The 16418-nt window shown below is 47.4% G+C and overlaps 1 protein-coding gene across 2 annotated transcripts in view; it reads left to right on the top strand.

The window, feature by feature from the left end:
- Nucleotides 1–16418, top strand: part of INTS3 (integrator complex subunit 3) — a 45640-nt gene that overhangs the window by 2146 nt on the left and 27076 nt on the right. For both annotated transcript variants that reach the window (XM_043568692.1, XM_043568691.1), the window contains exons 2-5: nucleotides 7448–7531; nucleotides 8929–9012; nucleotides 14392–14505; nucleotides 14700–14784. In XM_043568692.1, the coding sequence (XP_043424627.1) occupies nucleotides 7448–7531; nucleotides 8929–9012; nucleotides 14392–14505; nucleotides 14700–14784 (367 nt within the window). The remainder of the gene's footprint in view (nucleotides 1–7447; nucleotides 7532–8928; nucleotides 9013–14391; nucleotides 14506–14699; nucleotides 14785–16418) is intronic.

The raw sequence follows: 16418 nt of genomic DNA, 5'->3' as shown, positions 1-16418 counted from the left end.
TAAATCCAGCTTTTCTGCTGTTGCTTTTCTGAGCTAAGGTAGATATAATTAGGAACGTGAACAGTGCTTCTAAAAATAATGTATTCTCAAAACCAAAATGACTTTAGGATTGTCTGGCACTTTGAATGATCCAGTTCTTTAGAAGGAGCCACTGTCATTGTCAAAGTATTTTTTGGGATCTGTGTTGTGGCACTGCGGCTCTAGAACTGTAGAAGGAAAATAGTTGACTGCCTTTGATCCCTCCACCAGTTTGGGTGGAGGGGAAAAGACCTCAAGGGCTGGATGAAAATCTGTTTATTCCCCACCCTGATTGCGAGAGGGCTCATCCTACCTCTGCTAGTTTGTACTACAGGGTAGTATGGCATCCTGTTCTGAACAGTGATGTGTTTGCTGGTAGACTCAGTGATGTGGCAGGAGGGGGCCATAAGAGAGAGGAAGTATTTATTCGTTTATTTGTGCTGTTTTGGACAGAGTGAACTTTCAGCTGTTTCCAGAGAGAAGGGGGAGGGAGGGTCTTTCTTCTTTTCCTCCTATCCTTTGTGCTGTAGATGTTTCCAGCACGCCTTGGCTCCCCCCTTTCCTTCTTGGCCTTTGCCCTTTGCATTTGAATTTTCCAGCAAGCCTTGCCACTGTTTTTAACCCACGTGTGTGGTTCTCACTGGACAAGAGTGTCTCTAAGGACAAGACTTACTGGCTTTTTCCTCTGGGTCTCCCCATGGGTCTCTTCTGCACACAGAAGTTATCAAGACCTGGTGTCGATTGACAGGTCTCTGTTCGGTGTGGTTGTTTTCCATCACAGGCCCACCTGTCGCCCAGGAACACAGAGGTAGTTTCCTACCTGTGTATGCCTCCCGTGTGCTGAGTCAGATAGGAATAAGACAGGATGAGGGAGACCCAAATCTGCCTGGAAGAGCTTATCATCTAAAGGTGGAGATAGCACACCCGTAGGTGAAAAACAAAAATGACAGATCCCCTCAAAAACCTGGTGAAGGCAGGGAAGAGGCTGGGGTCCTTACAGCTGGATGTGATGAAGAACGGCCTCCAGTGTCCTGGAGTATGACACACTGCCGAAGCGCATCCCAGGCAAGAGCCGTGACTCCTCCCCGGGGACACTGTTGGCTCCTTTCTTCTCTTCGGCTCTGTCCCTCTCTTTGAAGGGGAAATTCTTGCCCATCCCATTTCAGTTTGGGGAATGAGATAAAGATAGTGCCAAAAATTGGAGGCGTGTAAACATGTGGCTCCTGGTCATCCCTCACCAGGAAGGACCTTGTCTGCTTTGAGGTCAGGCTGGGAGCAGGGCTCTAGGTCGCAAGCCAGCACCCCCTCCTAGCCACAGACAGGCCTTAGGGTTAGGGATAGGTGGAGGTGCATCCCCGCCAGGTGGTCTCCGAGGAACAGTTCATGACCCTGTCTGTGGAAACTCTCCAGGGAACCGGCTTTGAGTCATCTCTCGTGTTTTCTCCTAAGACCCTCATGTCACTCACAAGTGACTCTTGGCTGTAGAATACTTGGAACGCAGCTTACTCAGTAACTTTCCTAATGTGGGCCCTCGGGGATTTGGTAGGTTGGACCATATCTTCTTTTCCTAAAGGCAGTGGAATCTTGTCTTTCAGGGCCACAGACTTCCCGTAAGAGAGCAGTATGTATGTATGTATTCATTTATTTATATATTTTTAACTTTTATTTATTTTTGAGACAGAGAGAGACAGAGCATGAATGGGGGAGGGGCAGAGAGAGAGGGAGACACAGAATCGGAAGCAGGCTCCAGGCTCTGAGCCATCAGCTCAGAGCCCGACGCGGGGCTCGAACTCGCGGGCTGTGAGATGGTGACCTGAGCTGAAGTCGGACGCTCAACCGACTGAGCCACCCAGGCGCCCCAAGAGAGCAGTATTTAATGTATACGTTTTGACCAGACTATATGTTCACCTTTCTGAGGGAAGGGAAACTGGGAGGTTAGAGGGATCTCTCTGACTCCAGTCTCAAGCTTCAGGTGTACTGGCAGCTTGGAAGGCCTCCCCCAACTCTGCCCCCACTCCATCTATTGCTGCTGTCATGAAGAACATGGTCAGGTTGTCTTAGTACTAGAAAAATCATTTCAGATGCTCCTAGAGATGGTAACTACTTTCTCAGCAGTCTGAGGTGCTGTCACGGAGGCCTTACTCTGAACAGAGCCACTCTGCCAGCAATTGTTGGAAACTGCATGTATGATTCCGTCTTTACCAGGGGCCTCTGGGGGATTGTAGAGGACAGGGTATTGCTACTTGGCAGTAGGCATTTGACTTCTGTGGCCCTCTTTGAGGGGGTGTGGTCCTTCTGTCACTCCCGATGATTTCTAGCTCATTCTCCCATCTCTGTTGCAAAAAGTAATTTCTGTAGTTTGGGAAGAGCAGGATCTTTTATATTTCTGTGCCTGGAAAGGACTGGGGCCTGCATTTCTTTCCTCATTGCTTTTATCCATGCATCTAAATTCTGGACTCTCCCACTTCTACACCCTTAACTGGGCCTCCGTGTTCCAAGAGGCCACTTTTGTTTTTGACTGGGCAGTGACCCATAGAACTGACTCAAGCCTCTGAGTGGAGCTTAGAACATCAAGGAGGGGCCTAGAGAAACCTGGTTCTGTCCAAGGTCTCTGTGGTTACATCATAGCCAGAAACGTAGCCAGCCCCTAGGGCTGTGTATCCAGCTCTGCATGAGGGTCTTGGTGCTGGGCCCATCAGTCAGGCCTCCTCCCACCTCCCCTACCCTTTACTGGAAGGCACAAGTTTACAGAGAGTGGTTAGGAGAGGAACCTGTACAGCCTTGTTAGGGACTTACCCGTGTCCTGTAGTAGGAGGGTTCAGTTTTCAGGAATCTTTAAAGACATGCCATTAGAAGAAGTAGCAGGAGATGGGGGCGTGGTCTGGTCTTCAGAGATGGGGTTGTGTAGTTGCTGAGCTTTTTCACAAATGGAACAGATGATAATTTAACTGAGGCTGCATGCTTGTCTTGTGTGATCCTCAGAACAACCTTGTGATACAGGGCTTTTTCTGTTTTTCAGATCAAAAACCAGGGTTTACAGAGGCTAAGGAACTCACCCAAGATTGGCTTAAGGCAGGCGGGTAGTGAGGGGGTTTTTCTATACCGTGCTTGTTAGTTTACCCGTTAGTTAGCTGCTGTTTGACTTCTCTTGCATCGCTGATGATTCGGCAGAATCTTCTTCCTTTGAGTAGGAAGTAATATCTGGAACCTTAGGGTGCTGTGCTGCTCGTTCACCTGGGCTGGGTAAGCAGGGTTTAGCAGCTGGCGGAACGGATTCTCCAGCCATTGGTAACTATCTTACAGAGGGATATAATTTAAAAAGGGAAAATCCACCTGTTTCTCCTTCCTTCTCCTTATCATGTGGGAGCTGGACTGAGAAATAATGGATCTCACAGCTCAGTTTTCATGTGATCTCACGGCTCCTTTTCACAAGTACACGGGTGCTGTCTGCTAAGGCTGAGCCTGCGGATCTGACCTAATTTGGAGGCTAGTCAGACCTGATGGGCAGTGAAGGTGTCATACCCTCAAATATGAAGGACTTTAGGCCTGATTTAGGTTGAAGTGTTGTGGCTGTGGGAGCTCCTTGCCTTAACACAGTTCTCTGTGCAACCTGTGTGCTCTTAGTCAGGGATGCATGTAGGCAAACTTAGGATGGTGGTCAAGGGAGACGCATGATTACCTTTCATTCCTATACCCCTTTCCGTTGTCCTTATTCATGGTTCCTCACAGCGCTTGCCGCGCAGCCACTTGTCAGCAAGACGCTTTGTAATGACTTCTAGGATCAGGGGAAGTAAATTGCCCGCCCTTGTCCATTTTGCCAGCATCACCATCATTGGGAATTGGTTTTCCTTAAATAGTTTTTGGGTTAGTCCTCAAGATAAAGGTTTTTTTTTTTAATTTTTTTAAATTTTTTAAATGTTTATTTAAATTTGAGAGAGACGACACGGCATGTGTAGGGGAGGGGCAGAGAGAGCCAGAGACAGAATCTGAAGCAGGATCCAGGCTCTGAGCTGTCAGCACAGGGCTGGATGCGGGGCTCAAACTCATGAACCCTGAGATCATGACCAGAGCTGAAGTCGGACGCTTAACCGACTGAGCCACCCAGGTGCCCCAAGATACAGTTTTAAAAGACTCAGGAAGTAAGTTAGGTGGTGATAGAGACTCACTGATTTAATATGAGATACGTTTATCAATATCTTCTCAGTATTTAGTATTAAATGCTTCTTCAGAACAGGAAGTAGTGACTAAGGTCTTAGAATGTTGAGTGCGTGCCACGTTAGAGTTAGCCTTTGAAACTAGAGTAGCTCTTGGGTGGACTTTGATGCAGCTGTCCCCACCTTTGTTTGACCAGAGCCTCAGGCATGAGCTTGGCCTTTTCTCCATTAGTCCTTTTCTTTCCTCACACTCATTTTTTAAAATTTGTTTTGGGGCGCCTGGGTGGCTCAGTCGGTTAAATGTCCGACTTCGGCTCAGGTCATGATCTCGTGGTCCATGAGTCTGAGCCCCACATCAAGCTCTGTGCTGACCGCTCAGAGCCTGGAGCCTGCTTTGGATTCTGTGTCTCCCTCTGTCTCTCTGCCTGTCTCTGGCTCATGGTCGTCTGTCTCTCTCTCAAAATTAAATAAATGTTAAAAAGATTAAAAATAATAATAGTAAGAATAAAATTTTTTTTAACTTTTTGGGGGGACATTTCAAACATTAAAAAGTAGAACAGTAGAATTCCCCTGGAGCCATCACTGCTTCCATACTTATCAGTCCCTGGTAATCTTGTTTTATCTCCCCCCAGTCTCTGGATTATTTTGACACAAATCCAAAATAATTTCATCTGTAGATACTTCATATGTATGTCTGTGAGGGAAGGTTTGGGGTTTTTTTTTTTTTTTTTCTTTTTAAAGTATAGCCTCAGTGTCATACCTAAAAATATTAATAGTAATTTTTTTAACAATAAAATATTAATTGTTCAAATTGGTTGTCTCATAACTCCTTTTTATTTAAAAAAAATTTTTTTTTTCAACGTTTATTTATTTTTGGGACAGAGAGAGACAGAGCATGAACGGGGGAGGGGCAGAGAGAGAGGGAGACACAGAATCGGAAACAGGCTCCAGGCTCTGAGCCATCAGCCCAGAGCCTGACGCGGGGCTCGAACTCACAGACCGCAAGATCGTGACCTGGCTGAAGTCGGACGCTTAACCGACTGCGCCACCCAGGCACCCCTCATAACTCCTTTTTATAATTGGTATGTTCAAGTCAGTACTCAGACAAGGACCACATGTTGCATTTGATTGATACGCTTTATTTTTTTTTTAATTTTTTTTTTATTTATTTTTGAGACAGAGAGAGGCAGAGCATGAGCAGGGGAGGGGCAGAGAGAGAGGGAGACAAAGAATCTGAAGCAGGCTCCAGGCTCTGAGCCATCAGCCCAGAGCCCGACGCGGGGCTCGAACTCGCGGACCGCGAGATCGTGACCTGGCTGAAGTCGGACGCTTAACCGACTGCGCCACCCAGGCGCCCCATACGCTTTATTTTTAAAATTATTTTAATTTTTAAGGGTATTTATTTTAATTTTTTTAAGTTTATTTATTTTGAGAGAAACAGAGACAGCATGAGTAGGGGAGGGGCAGAGAGAGAGAGAGAGAGAGAGAGAATCCCAAGCAGGCTCCACACTGTCAGTGCAGAGCCTGACGTGGGACTCAAACCCATGAACCGTGAGCTTGACCTGAACTGAAATCAAGAGTTGGTCACTTAACCAACTGAACCACTCAGGTGCCCATTTCTTTAATTTTTTAAGTTTTTTTATTTTAAAATTTAAAGCTTAGAGAAATGTTATAATACATAGAATTCCCATATACTTTTCATCCAAATTATTCAACGATTATTAACATTTGTCTGTATACATATTATTGTTTAACCTTTTGACGGTAAGTTGCAGCCACAACACCACTCAGGGTTTAAACACTTCATTGTGTATTTCCTAAGAACAAAGATCTTCAGCTACATAACCACTGCTCTGTTGTCAAGATCAGAACATTTAGCATAGATATGTTACTGTCATAGAACATACTGCGGTATTCCCAGTTGTCCCAACAATGTCCATTATAGCAGTCCAGGACCACAAGTGGCATTTAGGTGCACTCTGTCTTTAATTCTTTAATCTGAGGCAGATTCTTAGTCTGTCTTTGTCTTTTACGACCTTAAACGCTTTTCACAGATCAGTTATTTTGTAGAATATCTCTCAAATTGGGTTGTCTGAAATTTCTTCATGATTATATTGAGATAATGCATTTTGGGACAGAAAACTGTACAAGTGCTGTTCTAGCCTTTTCAGTGCACCGTGTTGAGGCATGTGGTGTCGTCAGTTTGTCTCCTTACTGGGGATGTTGACTTTGATCACTTTGTTAAGGTGGTATATCCTCTAGAATTTCCTGTAGTTACTCTTTTCCCTTTGTAATCAAGTATTTTTGAACCCAAGTAAATAGTGTCTTGCATAATTTCACCTCTGGTTTTAGCACCCCTTGATGATATTTGCCTGACTCAGTCATTCCTAATGCATTTATCAGCTAGCATTCCACTGTCAAAGAGCTTTCCCTTTTCGTCTAGTTGTTATGTGAATATCAGTGGATTCTTATTTTATTCAATGGGCTAGGATTTTTTTTTTTAAGAGAGCGGGAGTGTAAGCAGGGGAGAGGGGCAGAGGGAGGGAGGGAGAGAGAGAGAGAGGGAGGGAGGAAGGGAGAAAGATCTCAAGCAGGCTCCATGCTCTGTGTGGAGCCTGATGTGGGGCCCCATCTTAAGACTGCAAGATCAATACCTAAGCTGAAATCAAGAGTCGGACCCTCCACTGACTGAGCCACTCAGGCATCCCTATAATTTTTTCTTAATATTTATTTTTGAGAGAGAAGGAGAGCAGGAGAGGGGCAGAGGGAGAGGGAGACAGAAGATCCCAGCAGGCTCCCTGGTGTCAGCACAGAACCCGATGCAGGGCTTGAACCCACGAACTGCAAGATTATGACCTGAGTTGAAGTTGGGTGCTCAACTGACTGAGCCACCCAGGCGCCCCTGTTTTTTAAGTAAGTTCTATACCCAAGGTGGAGCTTGAACTCATGACCCTGAGACTCAAGAGTCGCATGCTGAGCTGACTGAGCCAGTCAGGTGCCTTTCAATGGGCTATGGTCTTAAATCTCTTTTAGTACGTGGGTTTCTCCCTCCCTGCTTTTTTTTCCTTGCAGTTTCTATGTTAAAGAACCAGATTGCCGGTCATGGTTTCCACACTCTGGTTTGCTGATTATACCCCCATGTGACTTGACTTGTAAACTGGTAGTTAGAGCTAGAGGTATGATGAGGTTTAAGTTTCTTGAAAACTTTTTGGGCCCAGAAATACTTTGCAGGTGGTGGTATGACACACTCTGAACTTTTTCTCACCCCTTCGCAGAGGTTAGAAAGATGTATGAGCATTGTGACATCGATGACTGCTGGTGTCTCAGAGAGGGAGGCCAACGATGCCCTCAACGCCCACGTAAGTATATGCCCCCCGCCCCACTTCCATTGCTCCGGGAGCTGTGAGACATGATCCAGAAGATAAAGCACTTTGTGGCTGGGCATGAGGGGCAGAACTGAATGTCTCAGCTCCCTGAACCAGGCTTCCCAGCTCCTCTCTCTTCTCTGTCTTACTGTGGGAATCTGTCTCTTGGAACTTAGGTGTCTTTAAATAGCTTTGAAAAATAACTCCTAGTTCTGTAGTGACTTTTTTGTCTTTGCAAATTATTCTCTCATATTTGATCCTTTACATTTCCTAATCTGTGAGGTTGAAAGGATTTTAAATAGTACATGTAAAGGTCTTAGAGTAATTCCTGGCACAAAGTGAATGCTTAGTATTTCCTTCTTATTTATAGCAAAATATTTTTGTTATGGCTTCTCCTTAAAAATACCAGAGGCTCAGTGACCTGCCCAAGGCCTATTACTCCATGAATGACTTTGCAGCTTCCTCCTTTCCTACTGAAGGCTGTTAAGGTCTGGTAAAGGTGGTACAGTAGGATTTTTTTTTCCATTTTATTTATTATTTTTTGAAAATTTTTATTTTACTTTATTAAAAAAATTTTTTAATGTTTATTTTTGAGAGAGAGAGAGAGAGAGAGAGAGAGAGAGAGAGAGAGACAAAATGTGAGCAGGGGAGGGGCAAAGAGAGAAGGAGACATAGGATTCAAAGCAGGCTCCAGACTTTGAGCTGTCAGCACAGAGCCTGACGTGGGGCTCAAATTTATGAACCGTGAAACCATGACCTAAGCTGAAACTGGATGCTCAGCCAACTGAGCCACCCAGGCACCCTGAAAAATTTTATTTTATTTTTTATTTATTTTAATTTTTTTTAATGGTTATATTTATTTTTGAGACAGAGACAGAGCATGAGTGGGAGAGGGGCAGAGAGAGAGGGAGACACAGAATCTGAAGCAGGCTCCAGGCTCCGAGCTGTCAGCACAGAGCCCGACGCAGGGCTCAAACTCACAGACCACGAGACCATGACCCGAGCCCAAGTTGGACGCTCAACTGACTGAGCCACCCAGGTGTCCCTGAAAGATTTTATTTTTAAGTAATCTCTGCACCCAGTGTGGAGCTTGAACCCACAATTCCAAGATCAAGAGCTGTATACTCCATTGACTGAGCCAGCCAGGTGCCCCTTTTTCCCATTTTAAATGCTGGCCTGTATTAAGCCTTGGAGAAGGCAATAAGGGTCTGTCCTTTCCTTCCACCTCTCTCCCGAAACACATGCTTTATCACTTTTAGGAGAAGGAAATCATCAGGTAGAAGAGTTGATGATTCTCCTTTGCAGATTATCCAAGTTTTCTGGGAGAAACTGTATTCAAGAACTTTTCTCCTGTGAGTGACAACTAGTTATTTTCCTTCCTCATGTTCCAGGTGTGCAAAGGCCCCCCCCAGCATGAGGAAATCTGCCTGGGCCTCTTCACCCTTGTCCTCACCGAACCTGCCCAAGCTCAGAAGGTAAGACTCCCTGCTCTGAACTCACAGACGCTCCTCAGGTAGAATCTGGGGATATGGTGGAACTTATGGTTAGCTGACATAGTGCCAGTCCTGTTGGCCAGAGCTGGATCACCTTGTTCTCCAGATATGCGTACAGCTCCTGTTTTACTCTCAGTGAATTAGTCATTCTCTGACTCCTATCCTTTCTCTGTGTCTTGATTTTCAAGCTAAAGGGCAAGAAAAGGCATTTGTGACAATGGAAAAGCATTTGAAGAGTTGTATGTTGTAGAGTGATGGTCAAGGTTATGAGAGTCGGGACTTAGTCCAGAGAAGAGAAGCGAGCAAGTGCAGTCAGGTCCATTGAGTTTTTACCCAGTACTTTGCAGGGTCTGTCACTGGAAAGTGAACAGAAAGCAGGCTTAACACTGCCATCAGTAGGATCTAACAGCTTGATGCTGACGATTGGTGCAACAATAGCGTAGTGGCCAAGAGAACCCTGGAGCCCAGTGGGGCCAGACTTCCTTACGAGTACTGTGTGAAAACTAGTCTGGGGTCTTCACAGACAGAAGAGTCTCCTTTATGTGAAATGGATTAAGTGGGATCCTTCTTTGGGGTCAGGGATTAGGCAGGGTGATCTCTTTGGATTCCATTCTTTCATTTAAAAAAGTAGCGAGGGGCACCTGGGTGGCTCGGTTGGTTGGGCGTCTGACTTCGGCTCAGGTCATGATCTCACAGTCCGTGGGTTCAAGCCCCGTGTCAGGTTTTGTGCTTACAGCTTGGAGCCTGGAGCCTGCTTCGGATTCTGTGTCTCCCTCTCTCTCTGCCCCTCCCTTGCTCGCACTCTGTCTCTCTCACTCTGAAAAGTGAATAAATGTTAAAAACAATTTTTTTTTTTTTTTTTTATTAAAAAAGCGACAAAATTCTGTCTTTTGCCTCTACAGAATTCCCCTTTGCAGCAGTTCTGTGTCCTTTGAGTCTTGGGACCGTGGTTTAGAAGGATATGTCTGGTGTCTAGCAGTGACTCTATGATACTAAGAGAAGAGGAGCTTGGAGTGGGGACACTCAGTATTCTTACTGGCCTTTCCTTGAACATGGGGAAACACATGCTCTGTGCCTGGCGCTCTGTTGGGCTCTATCCAGACAGGATCTCATTTAATCTTCTCAAAAGCCATATGAGGTTGGTGGCTCTGTCCCTTCTTTCCAAGCCACTCCCAGGTTACCTATAAGGTAATTAGAGGTCAAAGACATTGCCATTTGTTCAAGGAGTACCAAAGAATATCCTCATCAGGGACAAGGACAGGGTGCCCACAGCCCTCTGGCGTAGCGGCTTGAATTAACTTCAGGGGAAAGACGTGAGCACAGCAGCCTGATGTGTTCGTACTCCACTGATGCCACCTGGAGTCACATCCAGGGTGTGCATAACGTGGAAGAACAGTGTGTACTCACAGGTCCTTGGCGTCCCAGGCCACTTCTGAGCTGGAACCTTGTTGAATTAAATTGGCATTTCATTTTCATACTGGATTTATCATCAAGACCCTTGAAGACAAATGAATGTCTCCAATTTAGTGGTTATAAACAGTAACGTGACCCGGTCTAGGTGCTCTATTTTAAAAAAATTGTTGGCAGAGACGGGGGTGAAGCGGTTGGGGTTAAGGTTTTGTTTTCTCTTGTGTGGGCTTTTATAAATACAGTTAAAGTCTTGTGCAGTCACCTCAGTGCAAATTTGTCCAGTCTGCTGGGTTTTTTTGTTGGTTTCAGGTGGGATTGGAATCAGCTAGGGTAAATGAGTAAACCCTCAGTGAAGGGGGCAGGGTGTGCGTGGTATTTTCAGCTCTTTGCCTAGCCTGACAGTGAAAGGCCATAGGCCTCTGCATCATAAATGCTCATTATGTCATGAATTTGGCTGTCTAGACATGGCAAAGGGCTAGAGCACTTTGTCTTCTTTCTGCCCTGGGACAGCCGCATGAGGGTGGCCCAGATCCTTCCTGCCTTGGGTCTCAAGCTGTTTTACAGTTGCACCAGGATGGTGTTCACATGCTAGCTGTTTCCAAGGAAATCCCCTCTTTGGAACATCCTAGGCTGACAGGCCGCTGGGTCAAGGCTCTTCAGACAGAGTAGGTGGAATCAGGGGGGTCAGAAGACATGGTTTTAGGGAAATGAGGAGCTAGCAGGTAGTGACTCATTGAGAGACCTTGAACCAGGTCAGAGTATGGGAAGAATGTGCGGCATGTCTCTGAGGTGCTTTGGTCGTCTTCCCTAAAAGGGTGATTATCTTGTGAAATCCTTCTGTCCTGAGGAAGTTTCAGGTCGGAGTTACTGGTGAGGACGGAGTTACTGGTGAGGAGGGACTCTGATGCATTGTTTTAGGCATCAGCATAAAAGAAGGGGTGTGTTTTCTAAAGGTTTGCTTGCGGCTAATTCTGTCTCTGGACCAGAAACCTCAGGATAGGGTGGAGATTTGGCTCCTGGATCTTCACAGGCCGAGAGATCGGAGGCAGGGGTGGTGGAGGGTTGGTAGTAGACACTGAGTCTTGAGCACATTAGAAATCTGCTCTGGGAGGGGCGCCTCGGTGGCGCAGTCGGTTAAGCGTCCGACTTCAGCCAGGTCACGATCTCGCGGTCCGTGAGTTCGAGCCCCACGTCGGGCTCTGGGCCGATGGCTCAGAGCCTGGAGCCTGCTTCCGATTCTGTGCCTCCCTCTCTCTCTGCCCCTCCCCCGTTCATGCTCTGTCTCTCTCTGTCCCAAAAATAAATAAAAACGTTGAAAAAAAAATTAAAAAAAAAAAAAAAGAAATCTGCTCTGGGAAAGCAGGAGCTGAATGAAGAGCCTCAGTCATTGCTGGCAGGTGGCAGGCCGGCGCAGACGTCAGGGCCAGCCCTCTGGGACTTCTTAGCGGGCGCAGCAAGGGCGGGTTGAGCAGGTAAACAAGAACTCTCGGTTAAGGACAGAGCAGGCTGGCTTCGGGTGCAGAGTGGAGTATGTATGGGGTGGGTTTTGTTCCAGTTGTACCTTGGCTTTCATCTGCCCTCTCGGCAGCCCTTATGTTTATAGTTTTTGAGTGTATCGGTTTCCTATTTGATGTCTGAACGGAACAGCTGGGAGCAGGCCTGGCTCAGGGGTTGGGGGGTGTAGGAGGCTGAGTAGGCAGGCACTAGCAGTTAGGAGGTGAAGGTGATAGGGGAGGGTGTGGCAGTTTCTCTTCCTCAGAGTCAAGGACTCAGGCCTTGGTAGTTCTCGGTTAAGAAGGTGGGTTGGAGGCTGCCTGGGCCCAGCCTGGAGGGTCTGGGGCACAAGTGCTGCCTCCATGCCATCCTGTCACCTTTCCTTTCTTCTGAGACTCTCTGCTTCTCTTCTCTGGTCCCCACTGAGTTTTGTTTTGGGTTTTTTTTCCCCATCTACTTCTCTTCCAAGCCAGTCAGAAAACTGGCACAGGGGTTGGTGAGGCAACTGACAGCATCCGGAAGGGGTGCCCTGGTGCTCAGCTGCATGTGTTAGCTACGGTGTGGTTGGTAAGGCCCCACATGGCACACGGGATCAGACAGACAGGATCTTCTGTCTTCATCTGTCCCTGTGTCTCCTGAGAAACTTGTCCTCCTTCCCTGTCCCGGGTCTCTTCTGCGCTTCTGCTCTTTATGGAACAGACAGGGCTCCTCTCTGGTGACTCTGGTCTCTGTCTGTCCTGACATGGATCTTCCTCTGCCTTTGTCTCCCTCCTCCTCTGTGCCCAGCCTGTAAGTCACACCTCCAGGGCAGGGAGGCTCCAGGGCAGAAGCACCGTTTACCAACCACCACATTGACAGTAGCTCACTGGGTTCCCTTATCCATTAATTAATTATTCCCTTGCTTGCTTGTACTTCTTGTTTTTTTACTGTTAGCGTTTATTTTTGAGAGAGAGTACGCACGCGCATGCACACGCATGTGCACGGGGCAGGGGCAGAGACTGAGGGAGCCCAAATGGGGCTCCATCCCAAGAACCATGAGCTCATGACCTGAACCAAAATCAAGAGTCGGACGCTTAACCGGCTGAGCCACCCAGGTGCCCTCCCTTTTGCTTGTACTTTTTGATCTCAGATGGAGTCAGAGGATAATTAAATTCTCCTTTGGGAATGAAAAGGGTATGAAAAGTTGTGGCACAGGAGGGATCTTGAAGCGTTGGTGTTTTTATCAGATCAGTTGTTTGACTTACGGGCCGTAGAGGCTGGAGGAAGTAACAGTAGCTAAGGGCTCAGGAGTCCCTCCTATATCAAGGCCGGAGCGCAGGAGGAGCACTTCCCTTCCGGACACTGAGGGTGAAAGAGCTTAGGGATGTGGTTGTCTCACAGCCACCTTAGGTCCTCACCTCCCTCCCCAGTAGCCTCTTCTCGCAGCTATTTCTAGCACTGGCAGAGAGGTGTGACAAGCATGGAATCTAGAACGGGACTGCCTGGACTTGGATTCTGGCTCTTCTTCTGTCTCTTCAGTGACCTGGGGCAAGTTACTTTACTCCCTTGTACCTGTTTCTTTCTTCATCTGTAAGAACAGAGCTGGTAGCACCTATTTCAGAGGGTTGTTACGGGATTCAAATGCAACCATATGTGTAATATGGAGCACAGTGTCAGTGCATGTTAGCTTAGCATATTTGCTATCGTTGTTGATGCCACTGGCTTTCCGAGGTAGGAGGTATGTTTCCAAGGTGCCCTTTGTGCTGAGACCCTGACAGCCTGGAGCTCAGTGGGTAGTGAGGCCTCCTGAGGCCTTCCTCTGGGAGTCTGCTCTCTCTAGAGAGAGGTGAGAACACTCTCAGGAAGGGGAGCAGGAGCATTCAAAGATTGGCGTACTCTGCCTCACCTCTCCCAGGGCTGGGTGCACCTAAGGACCCCTCCTTTTTCAGTCTTGGCAGAGCAAAGGGCAGTCCAGAGAAAAGAAGAATGATGTTTAATTAAAGAAGTTCAGTTTGGTCCTGCCCTTTCTTTCTGGGGCCTTGGTCCCTGGATCCTTTACCCTAATGCTCCTAGCCCTTTGCTTCATCTGGGTGAGTCAATACAGGTCTAAAAACCTCTTTGAGGTCCTTTCTGGTCTGTTCAACCAAACCCATCCTGCAGTGACCTTCCACTGGCAGATGAAAAGCAGACGGCCTCCACCTGGTTTTGCTCAGCTTGTGGCATGAAACAGGGTGACAGTTTCTAAGAAGAGACATGGGGGGTCAAGGAGCCTTTCCTAGGAGGCTTTTCTGCCTTCTCGGAGAGTAGTTGCATTCCCTTTCCCACCGTGTGTGACAGGGCCAGGGTGGGGTTGGGGTGGAGGAGCCCTGTGGAAAGGCAGCATCCACAGGGGCCACTTGAATCCCATGAGTGGTATTTAAGGTGGCGGGGGGAGCCTGTCCTCAGCCTACCGGCTGCTCACGACCTTGCTTCTCACAGTGTTACCGGGACTTGGCTCTGGTGAGTCGTGACGGCATGAATATTGTCCTGAACAAGATCAACCAGATACTTATGGAGAAGTACCTGAAGCTGCAGGATACCTGCCGTACTCAGGTAAGGCCGGGAAGGAAAGAGAGATCCAGCTCAAAGACATGCTAGAGTTTGGATCCCCTCTTAAAGAGAAGGGACAGAGGAATCAGGGATAACATGCCCTGCCTTCGTACACCTAAACCGTAACGTGGTTGGATTCACCCTTTCCTCAAATTTGCAGGCCCTTCTCTTCATCCGTCTTCTCCTCTCCCTTTTAGTTGGTGTGGTTGGTGCGGGAACTAGTGAAGAGTGCGGTTCTGGGAGCTGACGGTGTGTGCATGACGTTCATGAAGCAGATTGCTGGTGAGTAGATGGCAAGGGTGGGAAGCAGAGAGAGGAGCCCAGAGGCTAGGTGCAGGCTGTGGAGGACAGTGAAGGGCCTTGGGGTTTCAGTTCCTGGGTTGCCTGGACTGTTTTCTCCTGAGACAGGCCTCTTCCGGCCACACAATGATGCAGAAAGCAATGGAAAAATCACAGGGCGGCGGGGGGGGGGGGGTCTCTTGAAGCAATACGTCTTGCCTTGCCTTGTTTTCCTTCCTGCCAGACTCAGGGCATGATGTAGAATAGTTGGCCTGATTTGGCCAGTCCTTACTCTGGGGTTTCATGGCATGTTGGATCAGGAAGGATCTGGAAGGAATGGGAAGAGAGGGGAGGGCAAATGATTTGTTCCCGTGACATTGTATGCTTTCAGAAACCCGGGTATCTTCCTTGGCTCCACCTCTGCATTCCAAACTCTTGCTTCCAAATATTTATGACATCTGATGGGACCAGTTTGAGGAAAGAACTATGTCACTGGAGAGACCCTGACATTTAGGTTTTATTATCTCATTGGCATCAGTGACATCAGTCCGAGTCACTGAATATCCAAGAGGCCTGTCCATGCTGCCTCTTTTCCCCAAATCACATGTGTTTGTTTAAAAATGACCCTGCTTTGCTATCTCCTCATTCCCATTGGTTCCTCGCTTCCTCTTTAAGATTGTCTGTAGGGGCGCCTGGGTGGCGCAGTCGGTTGGGCGTCCGACTTCAGCCAGGTCACGATCTCGAGGTCCGTGAGTTCGAGACCCGCGTCGGGCTCTGGGCTGATGGCTCAGAGCCTGGAGCCTGTTTCCGATTCTGTGTCTCCCTCTCTCTCTGCCCCTCCCCCGTTCATGCTCTGTCTCTCTCTGTCCCAAAAATAAATAAACATTGAAAAAAAAAAATTAAAAAAATAAAAAAATAAAAAAAAAAAAAAAGATTGTCTGTAACCCTGGTGCTCCTGTTTTGATGTGCATAAACCTTACCCTGTGTGATATGTGACTATGTGGACACTGACTTTTTTTTTCTTTTTTTTTAATGTTTATTTTTGAGAGAGACAGAGCACAAGCAAGGGAGGGTCCAGAGAGAGAGCATGAGCCAGGGAAGGGCAGAGACAGAGAGAGACACAGAATCTGAAGCAGGCTCCAGGCTCTGAGCTCTCAGCACAGAGCCTGACGCAGGACCCGAACCCACAAACTGAGAGATCACGACCCGAGTTGAAGTCAGACACTCAACTGACTGAGCCACCCAGGCACCCCTTATATACTTTTTTTTTTTTTTTAATTTTTTTTTTAACGTTTATTTATTTATTATTTTTTTTTTTAATTTTTTTTTTCAACATTTATTTATTTTTGGGACAGAGAGAGACAGAGCATGAACGGGGGAGGGGCAGAGAGAGAGGGAGACACAGAATCGGAAACAGGCTCCAGGCTCTGAGCCATCAGCCCAGAGCCCGACGCGGGGCTCGAACTCACGGGCCGCGAGATCGTGACCTGGCTGAAGTCGGACGCTTAACCGACTGCGCCACCCAGGCGCCCCTATTTATTTTTGAGACAGAGAGAGACAGAGCATGAACGGGGGAGGAGCAGAGAGAGAGGGAGACACAGAATCGGAGGCAGCCTCCAGGCTCTGGGCCATAAGCC

Source organism: Prionailurus bengalensis, chromosome E4 (assembly GCF_016509475.1).
Source record: "Prionailurus bengalensis isolate Pbe53 chromosome E4, Fcat_Pben_1.1_paternal_pri, whole genome shotgun sequence".
In the NCBI taxonomy this organism is placed as follows: Eukaryota; Metazoa; Chordata; class Mammalia; order Carnivora; family Felidae; genus Prionailurus; species Prionailurus bengalensis.
The sequence above is the reverse complement of the archived record's forward strand: the minus strand, read 5'-3'. Positions and strand labels throughout refer to the sequence as shown.